Genomic DNA, 18,172 nt, shown 5'->3' with positions numbered 1-18,172 from the left:
TATCAATTAGTAGGAAAAGACCTTAAAACAATTAAGTTAATATTAATATTCCACATATTCAAGAGGGTAGAGGAAAAACTGAGGATATTAAAAGTACAGACATGGAAGATACAAAAACAATCCAAATCAGATATCCAAAGAAATAAAATGTCTGACATGAAAACCATAGTGAATAGAAGTAACAGCTGACAAACTATGTAAGAAATAATTAGTGAACTTGACAGAGCAATGAAAACTAATCAAAAGTTAAGAGAGAGAGAAAAAAGACTGAAAAAAATAATTAACTGAGTATCGGTGGGCTATTGAACAACTTGAATGGAAATATCTCATTCAAGTCCCCAAAGAAGAGAGTGGGAGGCATAAAAATATCTGAATGAACAATAGTTGAAATTTTTCCAAATTTGGCAAAAACTATAAACGAACAGATTCCAAAGACTTGACAAATACTTAGCACAACAAACATGAATAAAACTATACCAAAGAATATCGTAATCAAATTTCTTAAAACCAGTAATAAAGAGAAAACCTTAAAGGCAACCAGACCCCACCTTCCCCCATAAAAAAAAAAACAAAACAAAAAAACACATACAACTTAGAATTCTATACCCAGCAAAACTATCTTCAAAAAAATAAAGGTAAAATAAAAACATAAGACATAAGCTATAAGAATGCTGAAAGAATTCGTGTCCAGCAAACTTGCACTACAAAAATATGTTAAAGAAAGTCTAACAGGCAGGGAAAAAAAAGATACAAGATGGAAATATGGATCTACAAAGAAATGAGGAGCACCAGAAATGTGGGTATATTTAACAGCATTTTCCCCCTATTTTTAAATCTTTTTTTAAAATTTGATTGTATAGGGGTGCCTGGGTGGCTCAGTCAGTTAAGTGTCCAACTCTTGGTTTCAGCTCAGGTCATGAGCTTAGGGTTATGAGACTGTGCCCCATTTTGGGCTCCATGCTCAGTGTGGAGTCTGCTTGAGATTCTCTCCCTTTCCTTCTCCCTCCCCCCCTCTGTCCCTCTTCCCTCTCTCCGCCCACATGCATGCTCTAAGACAAAGAAAAAAAATCTTTAAAATTTGATTATATAAAGCAAAAATAAAAATAATAAAAAATATATATGAGGTTACAATGTATGGAGGAGTAAAATGTATAGCAACGATAGCACAAAGGCCAGTTGGGGAGAAATGGAAGTAAGTACATAAGGGGTTTAAGGCCCCTAAACATAAAGTAGTAGTTAGAGATATATAATATCAACCCTAAAGCAACCATTAAGATAGCAAAGCAAAGAGTTTATAGGTAACAAGCCAATAAAGGAGATGAAAGAACGATAAAAAAAAAAAACTCAATCCCAGTAAAAGTCTGAAGAGGGGAAAAAAAGGGGGGGGGACAAAGAACACACGGGGAAAAATAGAAAATAAATAGCAGACTGGTAGATTTAAATAAACTGTATCAGTCACCATGTTAATATGAATGGTCAAAAACCTCAATTAAAAGGCAAAGATATCAGACTGAGCGAAAAAGCAAGACCCAACTATTTGTTGTATAACCCCCCCAAAACATCATTTTTTACATAAACATACAAATAGGTTAAAAGGATGGGGGAAGATACTAGTCTAACATTACTTTTTACAAAAGCTATAGTGGGTCTTATGAAGAAACTGGTTTTCAGAGCAGGTCATTTCAGAATGAAAAGGGGTCAATTCCACAAAACATAATAGCCCTGAATGTGTCTTCAAATAACATGAAGCAAAACTTGATAAAAAACTGCAAGGAGAAAAAGATACCTTTATAATCATAGTTGGAGATTTGAATATTCTCCTCTCAAAAATTAATATACAAAAATATCAGTAAGGATACAGAAGACTTGAACACGAACTAAATAAAGCTAATTGACATTTATACAATATCCTATCCAACAGCAAAACACACATTCAAGTGCACACATTACATTTACTAAGATAGGGCACTTTTGGGGTCATAAAATATCTCAAGACTTATTTCAAAATATTCTGCAGAATTTATCTGGTCTTTGTCCTGGCATGGAGCTCCTAAAACCCTTAGAATTTCCCAACGTGTGTTTTTTATTCATCATGGTATATGCTAATGAGGTGACTCATGGGGCGGGGGGGGGGGTGTGGGGGCCTAGTTTATGCCAACAGGAAGGCTTAGGATGGCAAGAGCCCACACCAAAAAGACCACCACATGATTAGAATGTTGAAACTTTGAGCCATCCTGACATCCTGGGAGGGTAGGAGCCCTGGGGAATTGGAGACTGAGTTTAACCACAAGGTCAATGATTTACTAAACCCTCCCAACATGATGATACCCTAAGAAAAACTCTGGACTTCCTTAGATCTTTAAAAGTTCTCATCACAAGGAAAAAAAATTTTTGTAACTAAGAATGGTGACAGATCCTAGACTTACTGTGGTGATCATTTTACAATATATACAAATATCGAATGATTATATTGTACCCCTGAGATAGTATGTCAATTATATCTAAATTTAAAAACAACTGTTACCTAGGATGCAACAGAAAGTTACTCAAAGAGAGCTGAAAGCTCTCAGAAGGGAGGTGGGGGAAGGGACAAAAGCAGGGAAGGAATGTATTTCATTTTGCAGAACCAACAGTTCCAGCCAAGTAGAAGCTCAACTGTTTCACCTGATAGCCCCTTGCTAGGTGTGTCTCACCTGAGAGCCCCATATCTGAGCTATTGAGCTGGACCAGAGCCGAGGACCAGGGCAGAAGCCCCCCTGAGTTGTTACATTTAGCTCATTATACTACCAAGATCTCCTTCTATGGGTGGAGTTTTCTGACATTTTTTGAACATACCGTGTATGCACTAGCCCCTCGACAGGCTAGGCATGAGCAATTGAACCAAAGTGCCTGTGCAAGCTCCCTGCTCCCACCTTCACACTGAATAAGAGCTTCCCGCACAACCACATGGTGAGACAGTTCTTGGGGAGCTACCTTCCTGTCTTCTTACTTGTAACAAGCAATAAAAAGTTCTTTGCTTTCAACATTTCCTTGGGTTGTGTTCAATGTGATGTTCAACCCCCAACAGTGAACCCCTTGAGTTGTTACATAACCAAAAACAAACAAACAAAAAAACCTCTGGACTTTCCCGATCACTTGATATGTTTTATTTCTTGACCGAGTTACATAGTTGTTGCTTATAATCATCCATTAACTTACTTATGCACTTTTCTGCATATAAATTTCACAAAAAAATATTTTTAAATATTGAAATTAATCCAGATTTGATGAAGGCATATACCTGCAGATTCACAAAACACCTAAATCCCAACCATGATAAAAAGAAGTCTGTAGCTAGACATATAATAAAAATTGCAGATCTCCAAAGATAAAAGGGAATATCTTAAAACAGTCCAAAGAAGTCAGCTCAAAATCCACAGTTTTAAAGACATAATTTCAGAAAGTGAATTCTACTTTGAAGGAATGAATGTATGAGATGCAAGTAAAGAAGGTGAGCGGGAAAAAAAGATAATCATGCTCATAAATCTAAACATTAACTCTATAAAATACTAATAATATCCAATTTGGAGGTTAATAAAGAACTAGAGGAATTAAAATTAACATATTTTAGGGCGCCTGGGTGGCTCAGTTGGTTAAGTGACGGCCTTCGGCTCAGGTCATGATCCTAGAGTCCCAAGATCGAGTCCCGCATCGGGCTCCCTGCTGCGCGGGGAGTCTGTTTCTCCCTCTGACCCTCCCCCCTCTCATGTGCTCTCTCTCTCTCTCTCAAATAAATAAAATCTTTTAAAAAAGTTTAACATATTTTAATATCTTTATGTTGTTTGGAAGAAGGTACATATATTTACCATTTTTGGATGTTAGGCATGTTTAATTTCTAAGGGTAATCAAGAATACTTAGAATGTTTACATTTCAAATCAAAGGAAAATATATTTTAAAAATTCAAGTAATACAAAAACAAGATGAGAAAAAAGATGGGAAAGAAGCATAGCATAGAAAAAGAGAAAAACAGAAAGCACAAACAATATGGAAAAAATAAATCCAAATAGATTTGCACTTCTGCACTATGAAGGGACAAATACTCTTAAGAGTTCCTTCAATACAAAATACTAGATTCCGTAGAAAACAGATTTTTTAATTCATTGTCGGTTGAACTATATAAGGGAAATCTCCAGGCCCAAATCCCCTACAATCACAGGGGGAAAAAACTGAGCTGAAACAAAAGCAGGAAAGGATCAGGAAGCATCAGGCAAAAAGCAAACTTTCTTGAAAGGTGGGATTCACCCTGACAGCAAATGCCTGCAAATCACTTTTGGAGACAAAACCTTGGGACAGTAGCAAGGTCAGGGAGCTGAAAATAAGACAAACTAAGACAACTGCATTCATGAAGGACCCTTCAGGGGGCTACAGTGATACCAAATGGGTTCATACTGACTCACTGGAAGCAAATGCAAATCATATCTGAAGGGAAGTATGCACAATTTTGGTGCTTTGTCTTCCCACAGACTAAACTCAGCTACACACTCAAGGAAACAGGCTAATCGACAGGTACATGACAATATCCAAAAACTTACTTATAAAGAATTAAAATATTGAAATGATCAAAAATAGAATATAACATGAGTTTTTAAAAATTAGAAACGGACTTATAAAAGGCTATAATGAATAAATGGGAAGATTAGAAAAAGAATCAAATGAAAAATATAATTATTAAAATTAAAACCATCATTAGTGTTTTAAACAGTAGATCAGACAATGCTGAAAAACAAATTAATGAACAAGAGACAGAGCTGATGAAAATAACCAAAATGCAGCAGATAAACAAGATGACAAAAACCATGAGATTAAGGGAAAGTCCATAATTTGTGCAGAGTCCTAAAAGAATACAAAAGCAATATTTGAAGAACTAGTGGCCAAATGTTTTACAGAACTAACATAAATTGAAAGAAATGGGAAGCCAGCATATATTGAGGATAAAAAGGAAATTCACATCTCCAAACATCATAGTAAATCTGTAGAACACCAAAGGAAAAACAAAAACAAGGATTAAAAGGAGACAGAAATAAAAGATAAACTAGAAAGTCAGAATGCAGAGGCACTAAGATATTGAAAGGCTAACTTAAAGCCACAGAATGAGTAACAATGCTTCGATAATCCCCACAGCATTCTCACTTCAGAGAGTGTACTTTAACTACTATTTTATTCTCTTTTTAAACTGGCAAAAACTGTTTTACTCTTAACTTTTTTTTTTAAAACCTTTCTAGTTGCTTAATAATTTCTGGCTAAAATAATACAAGGATTATTTGAAAAATTTTTTAAATGTATTATCTAAAAAAGTAATATATCCTTTTTATCAGGTTAACAATCTTACCAGTATACTACATGTAGAAAATTCCATAGTCCTTGATCCAGAATACTAAATATTTGCATATGAATAACTTTTGAGGTTCTTGCTCTAAGTTATTGTTTTTGATAACCCCAAACTCCCTGTTAAAAATCCTTGGTTAGGAAATTTTCAAATTTCAAAAAATCTAAAACTAAGTTAAAACTTCTTACCTAAAAGAAAGCATCTTTCCGTTACTCTTTATTCACATTTGTATATTTTATTTTTATCATTTTTTCTTTAGATTATATCTGCAAAGGTCATAAACTCGAGAACAGGACTCTTCCGAATCAGTGCTGAGGTATACTTTGATGTGTTCTAGAAACTTATGTCTTGCAAATTATAAGATGTCCACAATCTTATACCCAATTTTTAACCTTGCAGGCAAAAGGGGAAGGCAATTAACAATGGGAAAAAGAGAACACCTATTGATTTAGTAATTGTGCATATTTGTTGTGGATATGACATCCTTAATCTCATCTCCAAAAATAAGAAGATGCAAAAACATCTAATCATTAGTTTAAAACCCTACACAGATGAGCCAGAAGGAAATGGACTTCTTCCATTATCTAGCATTCTTAAAAACCTATCACATTGCCTTTCTGGTGTCCATCCTTCCCTTAATCTACCTGGATGGAGAGCTCCTTCTAGTTTTCTACAACATGTACACTCCCCTGCTCAACTTCCCACCTGGCCCCTGCCACACCATTCATTCAATATTTACTGAGTGCCTTCTATGTAGACACTGTAGTAGATTCTCGTGTACTCAGAAGCATGAACTGGATATACATTGCTTCGGTATTTAAAAATCATCTTATTAAATGGTACATAGTACATCAGTCAAAGATACCTGAATATTTTGTAGTTGGCAGTAGAATTTCTTTTTTGGAAGTTTCCTAATGGGCTGAATTTCTTGGGCCATTCCATATTTCACAGAAAAAAAATTCTTTGCTATGTCATAGCAATGATTTGGCTAGTCTATTTTTTACACATAGGTGTATATCTCTCCCCCTTCCCCCCTCCCCAATTTATGGGAAATGTACTAATACTAACCATGATATTCTTTTTATTGAAAAGCAATACAAAATAGCTTTAGAAATAAGAAGATAATTTTACATTATTTCTTCTGTTATGAATATTTTTATGCTTTGTGCCAGAATTTACTTCCCATAACTACACTTGCTTTTATCGAGAACATTTTATATTGGATTTCTACATTATTGAATATCTATTAGTGTTTAATTTAGAGGAGCTTAATAAACTGCTAAATCTGAGAACAATGGCTTTTCCTTTGCTTTCTAGACCTTTTTTCTGACCATGCTTATTTCTGCACAGTGGGCAAATCTGACCCTGCTCTCTTCCAGTCGGCCAACAGCTCTTTTTGTACCTCTTCTGGTAGTTCATAGAAAACTTCAGGATCAATGTCAGAAGGAAAAGTAATTTTCTCATCACTAGAATCTTGCTCTTTATTTTCTGTAAGTCTTTCATGATGAGAGACTGTCACTGTTGATTCCTTATGGCTATCTGTAGTGCGGTTTTTGGAGAACAGTCGCTCACTCTGCAAATTTGGAAATGAATGGAAAATAGATACGGCAGGGTTTGTATTTGAAAAATGAAATCCTTGAGATTGTTTAGGTCCTTGATTCATTCGTTCATCTTTTAATCTACTGTCTACATAATGTGAATAATCCTTTTGGCTAGACGGAGAAGAGGAACTACTGCTATTTAAACCTGATGTTCCTGGTTCACAGGGAGACACAGATGATATCTGTTTACTATTGGATAAATGATCTGTAGGATTTAAGGGACTATCTTGCATTTGTTTTGTAGTAAAGAAAGATAATACTCCCCTAGAGGCATGTAATGGACAACTCAAACTTCCTTTGCCTTGAACTTTTTCTCCAGATTTTCCAGAAAGGATTTCTTCTTGAATATCTACTGGAAGCTGCTTAAAGACTTCTTGGTCAATACCTTCAGGAAGTGAGCAGAGTGGGAATTCATCACTGTCTTTGTCTTTAGAAAAATGAGTATCTAGTGGAGCCTCCCCAGTTCTTGTACTTTCAATTCTTCCAGATGGTAGAAAATCCCAATTTGTTTCTTTGTCTTTGGAAAAATCCTCCATATGACTGTCTTTCATTTTCTAGAACACAAGAATAACAGAGTAATTTAAGATATCTGCTACTTTTAAATATTCATGCTGATGAAGAGTATTATAGCCATTATCTGACCAACATGTTTCTAACCTACTCAATAATTTCATTCCTTTTGGTCAGTTCCAAACAACTAGAGATGATAAACCCACCACAATTAGTCACACTATTGTGTGCATCTTTATTCACAATTCTAGGGAGAAATTTCCTTCCATCTTAGCACTGAGCCAGAAGATAGATAAGTGTTTGGAAACTTAGAAAGTACCTTAGCAATTGTGTTTTCAAATTTACAGTTCTGTGAATAAAGGAATGGTAACCTAGAAAAGTAAATGATTCACCTACGGGTATCTAAAAAATATGTATGTTAGAGCATCAAGGGCTGGTTTTCTCAAAATCCCTATTCTGAAGTGTAACATTTAACAGAAAGAAAAAAATATATTTCTATGGTAAAATCTCAACATCAAAATGAAGATATAATATTGTTTATATCTACATAAAATAAAAATTTAAAAACACCTTCAGTTCTAATTTGCATAATTTTTCTATGTAATTTTTTTTAAGATTTTTATTTATTTTTATTGAGAGGAGAGAGAATGGTAGAGAAAGAACATGAGAGGGAAGAAGGTCAGAGGGAGAGGCAGACTCCCTGCTGAGCAGGGAGCCTGATGTGGGACTCGATCCTGGGACTCCAGGATCATGACCTGAGACGAAGGCAGTCGCTTAACCAACTGAGCCACCCAGGCACCCTCTATGTAAATTTTTCACTTAAATTTCCCCTCTAGTTTTAAGCACCATGAAAATGTATACACAATCAAATATAACTCAGGAAACATCAACACAACAGTAACTGCAAAAAAAAGTAAAAGGAGAAGAGATCTGGGACACTATATTTACTGTATGCCAGACATGTACAAGGTACTTTCGCTTATGTTTACCTCTCTAATACCACTATAAAGACTTATAATTCTGATTCTACCAAATAAGAGGTAAAAAGTAAACTCCTTTTTAAATTTCAGTTAATAAAGGGAATAAAAAGGGCCACAGGAAAAAAAGTAATTTGAAGAGGGCACTGATTCACTATTTCTGTAACAGGATCCTGTTCTCATTTTAAACTGAAATGTAAATGAAAATATTACTGAAATTATACTGATTAAACATTAAAACAAAGAAAATAATAAAAACATTTTGAATTAAGAGTTAATTGTAGGCAAGCACAATTTAGTAAAATATGATTATTTTTTTAAAGCATCCCATATTTAGTAACTAGAGTTTTGCTAGATGGCCATAAATATAAGGTTTTGTTTTAGTCACTTGGAAATATGACCGGCCTCTGCTTCTTTACTGCCACACTCTTAATTTCTACAATTGTAGAATGAGTAGTCATATATCAATCTTGTTATCAAAATTCAATGTAATTTCAAAACCAAGAAAATTTACTTTTTTTGTTTTTTTAGATTTTATTTATTTATTCGACAGAGCGAGGGTGCACAAGCAGGGGGAGCAGCAGGCAGAGGGAGAAGCAGGCTTCCTGCTGAGCAAGAAGCCTGATGCGGGGCTCAATCCCAGGACCCTGGGCCCATGACCTGAGCCGAAGGCAGACGCTTAACCAACTGAGCCACCCAGGCGCCCTGAAAATTTAAATACTTTAACAAAAACATTGGGGGGATGCTGGTAGCTTATATATAAATTAAAAGACAAAAAGATTTTATTTCCAGTATCTAGAAATATTTTCATATTTATTAGGTAATCATCATATTCCTGTTGCTATAAAATGCTTTAACACTTCCAAAACAAGGAACCTCCATAATGGTTTTCTCTTTTATCCAGTGATGCTTGTTTTCTTCTTAGATCACAGTACAGTACACTTGTGGCTAGCAACCATAACATGAGAGGTAATATACACAAGTAAGTCATTCAAACAATATCATCCAAAAGACTCTCTAAATTATATCAATGAAACACAAACTTAGATTTGTAATTTAACCACATAAATCCAACAAGAGTGTACTTACAAAACTGCGCTTGCCAGACCGTGAAGTTGTTGATAATGATGGTGTTAAATAATAATCAATAGTTCCTTTCTTAGCAGTATTTAATGCTTTAAGGTTGCAGAGGCACACACTTAAAAGGGTAAGATGAAACGGCATCTTCACATTCACCATATTTCGAAAAAGTTTCATAAGTATATCAACCATTGGGGTCATCACATCGCAATTTCCTAAACAAAATGTTTGAGAAGACTGTATCTAAGCACATTATGTCATAATTAATATTAAAAGCTTAATCTAATTTATATTGCTTAGATTAAGAAGTTAAAATCCTCAACAGATATCACTGGGACATCCTGACAGTATATACTACACTATGACAATCTCAACACTAATACTAAATGCCAAATAAGGTAAAGTTTTCAAATGATTTGAAATATGGGGCTTCCAGTTATGGGAGTGTGATCAGGTCAGAAAATCTCCCCATAAAACTATAATAAAACTGGAAAACATTGTCAAGAACAACCATTTTGAGGATCTGAAAATGGACCAAAGGCAAATAAATTGAGAAGCATTGATTTGTAACAGCTAGTAGAACTTAGATGAGAAAAGAGGAGACAGCAGCCTTACTCGCTGGGGTTGTTCATATCTTGCTCTATGCAGTAGTCCTGCCAGGGTGAGGCTGGCTGTGAGAGCCAGTAGCTTTGCTGTCAGAAAGGACAGACTTGATTTGAGGCAGAGGGCAAAAGCCCATACCCAGCAGTGTTTGCAGTAAAGTGAATAAACTTGGTAGGAAACAACTGGAGAAATCACACAGCTCTCTAGTCTGAGGTTGCAGTTGTGGCTGGAGTGAGTAAAAAATCAGTGGATGAGCCATAAATTTAAGCAGGAGATCTGGAAATGAGAGAACCATAGAGGGACTGGATAAGCTCTCCTCACAACCCCAGCTGACTGGGAGACTGCACACACATGGAGGGGAGGGGATAGAAGGCCCAAGCTCTCTACACATCGCGGACGGGAATGGCAGCAAGCATACATGGACGATGCAAGAAGGCTACAGAAAATAAAAGCCAAGGCAGAGTTGAAAATGGCCTAAATTCTGAAAGCACTCTCCAACCCATGCACTTATCTATTGACAGAAGGCACAAGCCTTTCAGGCTCTAGCATTTGAGCAAAAGCTTTGACCAGTCATCGGCTAACCACTAAACTATGCAGACACAGGGGTAAGGAAGCCAAAATAAAAAATTTAAATTAAAATTAAAAAAAAAAAGAAAGCTAAGCAGAGAAATCAGAGGCTACACATCACAGGGGACGTAGATTCTGCAGCTTAAGTTCAGGCAGGTTAGAAAAGGAAAAGAAAGAAAAAAAAAAGCCCACAAGAAGAAAATTCAAATCCAGAGTTGCTAAAATACATTATCTAAAATGTCCACTTTTCAATAAAATATTATAATACATGAAGAAACAGGAGTGTGAGTCTAGTGAGGAGGAAACAGCAGTCAATAGAAATTGACTTTGAGTTGGATTTAGCAGACTTCAAAGTTGCTACTATAGATATGTTCAAAAAATTAACAGGACACCTTGGTGGCTCAGTGGGTTAAGCCTCCAACTCTTGATTTCAGTACAGGTCGTGATCTCAGGATCCTGAGATTGAGACCTGAGTCAGGCTCCACACTCAGCAGGGAGTCTGCTTCTCTCTCTCTCCCTCTGTCCCTTTCCCCACTCATGCATGTGTGCTCTGTCTCTCTCTCTCAAATAAAAAACAAAATCTTAAAAAAAAAAAGAATTAAAGAAAACCATTTTAAATAATTAAAGTAAAATATGAGGGGTGCGTAAGTGGTTCAGTCAGTTAAGCATCTGACTTGGTTTTGGCTCAGGTCATGATCTTATGGGTGGTGGGATCAAGCCTGCATTCGGCTCCACACTCACCAGGGAGTCTGCTTGAAGATTCCCTCTGCCCCTCTCCCCATCTCACTCCCTCTCTCTCTCAAGCACAGGGAGAAGCAGGCTTCCTGTTTCTATATTTATTTATACCTCAAATAAATAAATAAATAAATCTTAGAAAAAGTAAAAATAAAAAATAACTGAAATGGTAACAACTACCAAAAGAGAAGAATCTCGTAAGGAAACAGACTCATACAAACAAACCAAATGGAAAGTCTAGAGTTAAAAAGTACAGTAAACAAAATAAACAAATAAAATCACTAGATGGGCAATGCCAGCTTTGAGATGACAGCTGAATCAAGAGAACTTGAAGACAGCTCAATAGAAATTATCCAATCTTTGGGTGCCTAGCCGGCTCAGTCGGTAGAACATGCGACTCTTGATTTCAGGGTTGTAAGTTCAAGCCCCATGTTGGGTGTAAAGATTATTTAAAAAAAAAAAATCCTTTAAAAAAAATTATCCAATCTAAAAAGAAGAGAAAAAAGACTGAAGAAAAATGAACAGAATTGCACACACCTTTAGGTTATTATCAAGCATACCAACATATGTGAAATGAGATCCCAGAGGAGATGAGGGGAAAAAAGGGGCAAGAAAGACTATTTGAAGAAATAAGAGCCTAAAACTCCCCAAATTTCATTAAAAAATTAATCTACAGAATCAAGAACTTCAATAAATCCAGAGAAAGATAAACACAAAGATTCCACACTTAGACACATCATGGTCAAACTGATGAAAGACAAAGACAGAGACAAATGACTCATCAATAAAAGAGAATAACAATACAACTATCATTATAGTGCAGTACAACTCAGCTCCAAATTCACCCTTCAGTACCTGCTCTGTGATAATGCATTGCACTCTAAAATTTTTCACATTGAATATGACGTTACACCTTGTCATTAAAGAACACTGGAAGACCAGGAAGATTCTCTTCCTGGTCCAGGAACCTGGTTCCTGGTTCCATTAATTTCCAATGTACAGTTATTTAATTTTGCTTTCTCCCATTACATGGTTTGTTTGTAGTACATGTGTGGGGACACCTAAGAGTACTTTCTATACCACATACATGTGGAACACTCAGTCCCTCAGCAACCTCGAGCCCCAGCTTGAGCTTAGTGACTCTGTACCATGGCACTACCAACTTAAACACCATACATACCAGGACAGTGACCCCACTCATTCTGCACACCCACCTAATAGCCTTGACTTGCCTCTATCTCACGAGGTTGTTTCCTCCAGGTCTTCCTATGCAGGCACCATACTTTCCACCTTTACACTAGCAGAATACAGATACCTTCAGCACAACCACCCACCAGCCTCAGCTTACCTGCATCCTAAAGGGTTGTTAACAGAAGTCTTCCCAATACGAACACTGCATGCTCCAACCCATACACTGCCTCAACAATGAGCAAGTTCCCAACATCCCAACTCCTTCTGTGTGCCCACCAACCAGCCTCAGCTCACCCACAGATCAGAGGATGGTTTTTCTCTTTGTCCAATAACTATGGACCAGCTCTGGGCCAGGTAATTCAAAAGATTTCTCCACCACCCACTGTTCTACAACCACACCTTCTCCTTAAGGGGTAGAGGGAATCTCCTTTCTAAGTTTGTCCTTCCTTGGGTGCTTTTCCTCAGCCGTTGGGTACCCCTTAAGAGTCCTCTTTATACTTTTATAGTCACTCCTCTAACATGGTTTAATAATTCTGTGGAACTTTCTCTATTTAAATTTTTGTGTGGTTATTCTCTCCTGATTGGTAGGAGACTGATAAAACTATTAAGAGCTGACTCCTCATCATAAATAATGGAAACCAGAAGACAACAGAATGGTATATTCAAAGTAGGGAAAGAAAAAGAGTCAAGAATTCTTTTTTTTTTTTTAAAGATTTTATTTATTTACTTGACAGAGAGAGACACAGCGAGAGAGGGAACACAAGCAGGGGGAGTGGGAGAGGGAGAAGTAGGCTTCCTGCGGAGCAGGGAGCCCAATGCGGGGCTCAATCCCAGGACCCTGGGATCATGACCTGAGCCGAAGGCAGACGCTTAATGACAGAGCCAGCCAGGTGCCCCTACAGTCAAGAATTCTATATCCAGACAAAGTGCCATTCAAAAATGCTATATTGGAGTCTTTCATAAATTTTAGTTAGGTAGAATGGTGTGATAGTGATGCTCAACTCTTCTTTTCAAACATAACTGGTGCATTTTCCAGGATAGACCATATGCTAGACAATAAAATTACACTCAATAAATCTAGACAGCCTGAAATTACTCAAAATATGTTCTCTGATCAACATGAAATTAAAGTAGAAATCAACAACAGAATGAAATTTGGGAAATCATCAAATATTTGGAAATTAAACAACAAATTTCTAAATGAGCTTAGGGGTCAAAGAAGAAATCACAAGGGATATTAGAAACGATTTTGACCTTAATGAAAAGGAAATAACAACAAATGCTATGGAATACAGCTAAAGCACCAATAAAAGGAAATGTATCACTTTAAACTTGAATTATTAGAAAATAAGTATAAAACAAATAATATAAGCTTCCATCTTAACAAACCAGAGGGAAAAGGACAAATTAAACTAAAGCAAGCAGAAATAAATTAAAGACAGAGCAGAAATAAATGAAATAGAAAGTAGAAAAACAACAGAAAAATCAATGACACCAAAAGTTGGCTCTTAGAAAAAGATCAATAAAACCTTTGAGTGAGGCCTCACTCAGATAAACCTTTGCTAGAATGATAAAGAAAAAACGAGAATACATGCATTACCAAAATCAGGAATGAAAGAGGAGACATCACTATAGATCCTACAAAAATTAGAAAGATAATAAGGCAATATTGACAACTTCATGCCACCAAACTAGACAACTTGAATGAAATGGATACATTCCTAGAAGATAAAAGTTACCAAAACTGATTCAAAATAAATAGAAAATTTGAATAAACTTACAATAAATAAAAAATCAAATTCCTATTTTAAAATCTTCCTATAAACAAAAGCCCAGGACCATGAATAGCCAAACAAATTCAAAATAGAACAAAGCTGGAGAACTTACACTATTTAATTTCAAAACTTATAACAAAGTATCAGATAGGGTGGAACTGATATAAGGATAACCACATAAATCAATGAAATAAGAAAATCAAGAAGTAAACTTCTTTAGAGTCAATTAGTTTTTGACAAAGGTGCCATGACAATTCAAGAAAGAATAATCTGTTTAACAAATTCTGTTGGAACAACTGGATATCCACATACAAAAGAATGAACTAAGCCTCTTATCTTACACCATACACAAAAATTTACTCAAATTAGATCAAGTGTAAAGCTTAAAACTATAAATTTCTAAAAGAAAACACAGGAGGAAATATCTGTGACCTTTGAGTTAGGCAAAGAATTTTTAAATAAGACACCAAAAGCATTATCCATAAAAGAGAAAAAAAAAACACAAACACAATGAAATACCACTGCAAGGCCACAAGAATGACGATAATAAAGTAAACTGACAATATTAAGTGTGAAAGAGAATATGAAAGCCCGGAACCCTCATACATTCTTGGTAAGAATGTAAATGGTTATACTCACTTTGGGAAAAAGTTTGGTAGTTTCTTAAAGTTCAACTTACCATATAACCCAGCAATTCCACTTTTTGTAATCCACCCAAGATAAACAAAAACATATATCTGCCCAATGACTTGCATACAAATATTCATAGCACCATTTTTCATAATAGCCAAAAAATGGAAACAATCTAAATGCCCATAGAGAAGTTATCTTGTGCCATAAAATACATTCTCTATTAAACAACAACAAAGTTTTCCTGTAAAAATTCCTGATAGAATGAAGGTATTTAATAGCTCACTAACTCCCTGTGAAGATCCTCCATCTTTGGATCATATTTCTAATTCAAAGTTTGTTTTTTTAAGAGTTCAACCTGTCAGGCACCTGGGTGGCTCAGCTGGTTAGGCCACTGCCTCTGGCTCAGGTCATGATCCGGGAGTCCCAGGATCAAGTCCCCCATCGGGCTCCCAGCTCAGCGGGGAGTCTGCTTCTCCCTCTGACCCTCTCCCCTCTCATGCTCTCTCTCACTCTTTCTCTCTCCCAAATAAATAAAATCTTAAAAATTAAAAAAAAAAAAAGAGGTCAAAGAGTTCAATTTATTAGAAAATTAGCCCATACCTGTCCCTAACTTCTGAATCACATGAGATGGAATAGGGCACTGACGACTCTCACGGCTACAGTGATTCTCAGATGAATACCGACGGATTATTAATCTGATTGTATGTGGCTTCCTTCCATCTTGGCATACTCTAAAAGGAAAGAGAAAGGAGAGATTTTTTTTTTATCTATAGAGGTATCAGATTTAGTAACCATAACAATTATAAATATGGTTGATGACTAGGCAGTAAGCAATAAAAGTCTCTGAATAGCCCAAAGAAATTTCACCACATCTATGCACCAAAGTGCTAAAATCTTAAATGTAAGGTCTCAGGTAAAATTCAGAATTGAGTGCAATCAGGAAAAGAACAGAAATAAGATATAATTATAACAAGTCATTTTATAATCCAAGTCCAAACATAACTAAAAGCAACATATAAAATCGGCAGGAAATTAAAGAAACTAAGGGACTCCTTCACCGGCAGAGGCAAAAACATGAAAAATGACAGATTCTTTTTACACAGGAAAAAAAATAAGATTACAAAAAGAAAAAAAAATTTTAAATGAGGTAACTTTTGTCCACAAGCACTCCCTGAATAGACCTAAAGAACAGTAATATCACCATTATATGGCAAATAAGAGTAATAGCTTGAACGATCAATTATACACTATATTTAAGTAGTACATGTACAGGCATCTTAAAAAGTGTTCCATTCAAATGGTCTTGGTTTCAGTGTTGAAAACAAAAGTTTTAACAAGATAGAAAATTCACTTAAAAAGCAGAAAATCTAATTACTAGAATGTCATTAAAGTAATATTTTATTTTTTATATGTATGGCAATGCATTAAAAAATCACAAACACAAAATAAAAATATTGTACATTGTTAAACATATTGAAGATTTTGAACTGGAAAATTTGGGTTTTTATAAATGATTTTTTTCTTTATTGCTTTATCACAAAACGTCTTGATTGCTGCCTAAGATAATATCTTACGTGGTTCCTGTAAACATGTTATTAGTTTAAATATCTTCCAGTTAACCTTTCTCTATTAAGTCATTATACAATTTAAAGAGTATTACTTGGTTCCTATAACTAATTAAGAGATATTAGGAAAAGGTTATATTCTAAGCAAGCTTAAACTAGAGGGAAAACACATTCACACAAACACAATCTTCTTTTTGCCAGTCACTTTGATGGTATTATACCTCAGTCACTGAAATAAGGGGCCATGGTGTAGAAAGGGAATGGAAAGCAGAGATGAGGATAAATGGTTCATAGTTGGTCATTTACAGGTTTAGAGCACCTAGCCTCATTTCTGGGTTGATGCTTCAAATATAAGAGTCTATGAAATTGTGGTTTCTCTGCATGCAGAACTCTTTCCAATGGCCAGGCATTTCATAGTAGTCTCACATTTAGCTGAAGCAGAGCAGATGACCCAGTTTCAGAAGCACACTCACAGGCCCAGCCTGAGTTACATCACTGGAGCTGGGTCATTCAGCAAGCCCCCGTTGCACACAGCAAACGATGAGCTGCACGGCTCTGCGCAAGACATGAGAACCACAGAGCATGTGAGAGCAAAGCTGTAGGAAATTTTACCTCATCGGTTTACTGAGACTTAGTCATCTAAAAATCTTTTTCTCTAGTCATAGCCATCTTACACTCATTTACAGAAGTACAGCTACTCAAAACTGTTAGACCCTTGACACCTTATTTTGAGTAATCAAAGAAATGGGAGGAAAAGAGATAATACTCTTCTATGGAACACTGAGAAATAGATATAGGACAGTAAAGGAGCATCAGAAAACTAAACATCTTGCTCAGTTTACGCTATGCTATTCATACACTCATAATCCCAGCTGACGTGTTCATGTACTTACAGACCAGTGCCCTGCACACACCACACTCTGACTGCTCACACACAGCCCCACTGACCTATTCCTTTGTCTGAGTCCATTTTCTTTTACATAGTCTGAGGCAAAGGAGATAATGAGGTTCTTCTACTTTCTCCATCACTGGTGTCTTCATAATTTCCTATCCTCAATCATCACAAATCTATAGGTGTAGAGATTCTAGATATCCTTAACACCCTCTTAGGTAACTATGAGCAGCTTAAGAGCCACAGTATAACCACAATGTTACCAAAATTAAGACTAATGGGAACAAATGAATTAAATTTAGTTAAGAGCACCTGTTACTATCTTTGCAATAGTTTATAATGTAGAGAAACTCAATGATAAATGATCTCTCTTTACACTGTTCAGTCTCCAGTTAGTCTGTAAGTTCCAAGACAGAACATCAACTATACTTTCCATATATTTCATACAGTATAGAATGATATGGCAAAATGGAAAATCACCTGTTCAAAAGACTGGCAAGTAGTTCTTCAATCTTATTTTTAGCTTCAACTTCTGATGAACATTTCTTAAATGAATCTTCCTCACTAAAGGACTACCAAAGAAGCACAAATAGGTATTATTGTAAACCCAAACAAGCATATCCAGTTATGAGTGTGCATGCCAAATATTCAAACATTCTTTACTAACTTCCCTCTCG

At 35.8% G+C, this 18,172-nt stretch overlaps 1 protein-coding gene across 5 annotated transcripts in view; it reads right to left on the bottom strand.

Moving 5' to 3' along the window:
- Window positions 1-1,027: 1,027 nt before the first annotated feature.
- The window catches only part of POLI (DNA polymerase iota), a 30,041-nt gene continuing 12,896 nt past the window's right edge, over window positions 1,028-18,172 (bottom strand). For 4 of the 5 annotated variants that reach the window (XM_027576589.2, XM_027576588.2, XM_035723944.1 and 1 more), the window contains exons 7-10: window positions 17,976-18,067; window positions 15,639-15,769; window positions 9,544-9,749; window positions 1,028-7,521 (exon numbers count right to left, since the gene is read on the bottom strand). In XM_027576589.2, coding sequence (XP_027432390.1) covers window positions 6,703-7,521; window positions 9,544-9,749; window positions 15,639-15,769; window positions 17,976-18,067 — 1,248 coding nt within the window. In that variant the 3' untranslated portion in view covers window positions 1,028-6,702. The remainder of the gene's footprint in view (window positions 7,522-9,543; window positions 9,750-15,638; window positions 15,770-17,975; window positions 18,068-18,172) is intronic. The other variant, XM_027576593.2, reaches the window with a different exon arrangement.

The sequence above is a fragment of the Zalophus californianus genome, chromosome 14 (genome assembly GCF_009762305.2).
Source record: "Zalophus californianus isolate mZalCal1 chromosome 14, mZalCal1.pri.v2, whole genome shotgun sequence".
NCBI classification, from domain to species: domain Eukaryota; kingdom Metazoa; phylum Chordata; class Mammalia; order Carnivora; family Otariidae; genus Zalophus; species Zalophus californianus.
This window is presented reverse-complemented; position numbering and strand designations above follow the sequence as displayed.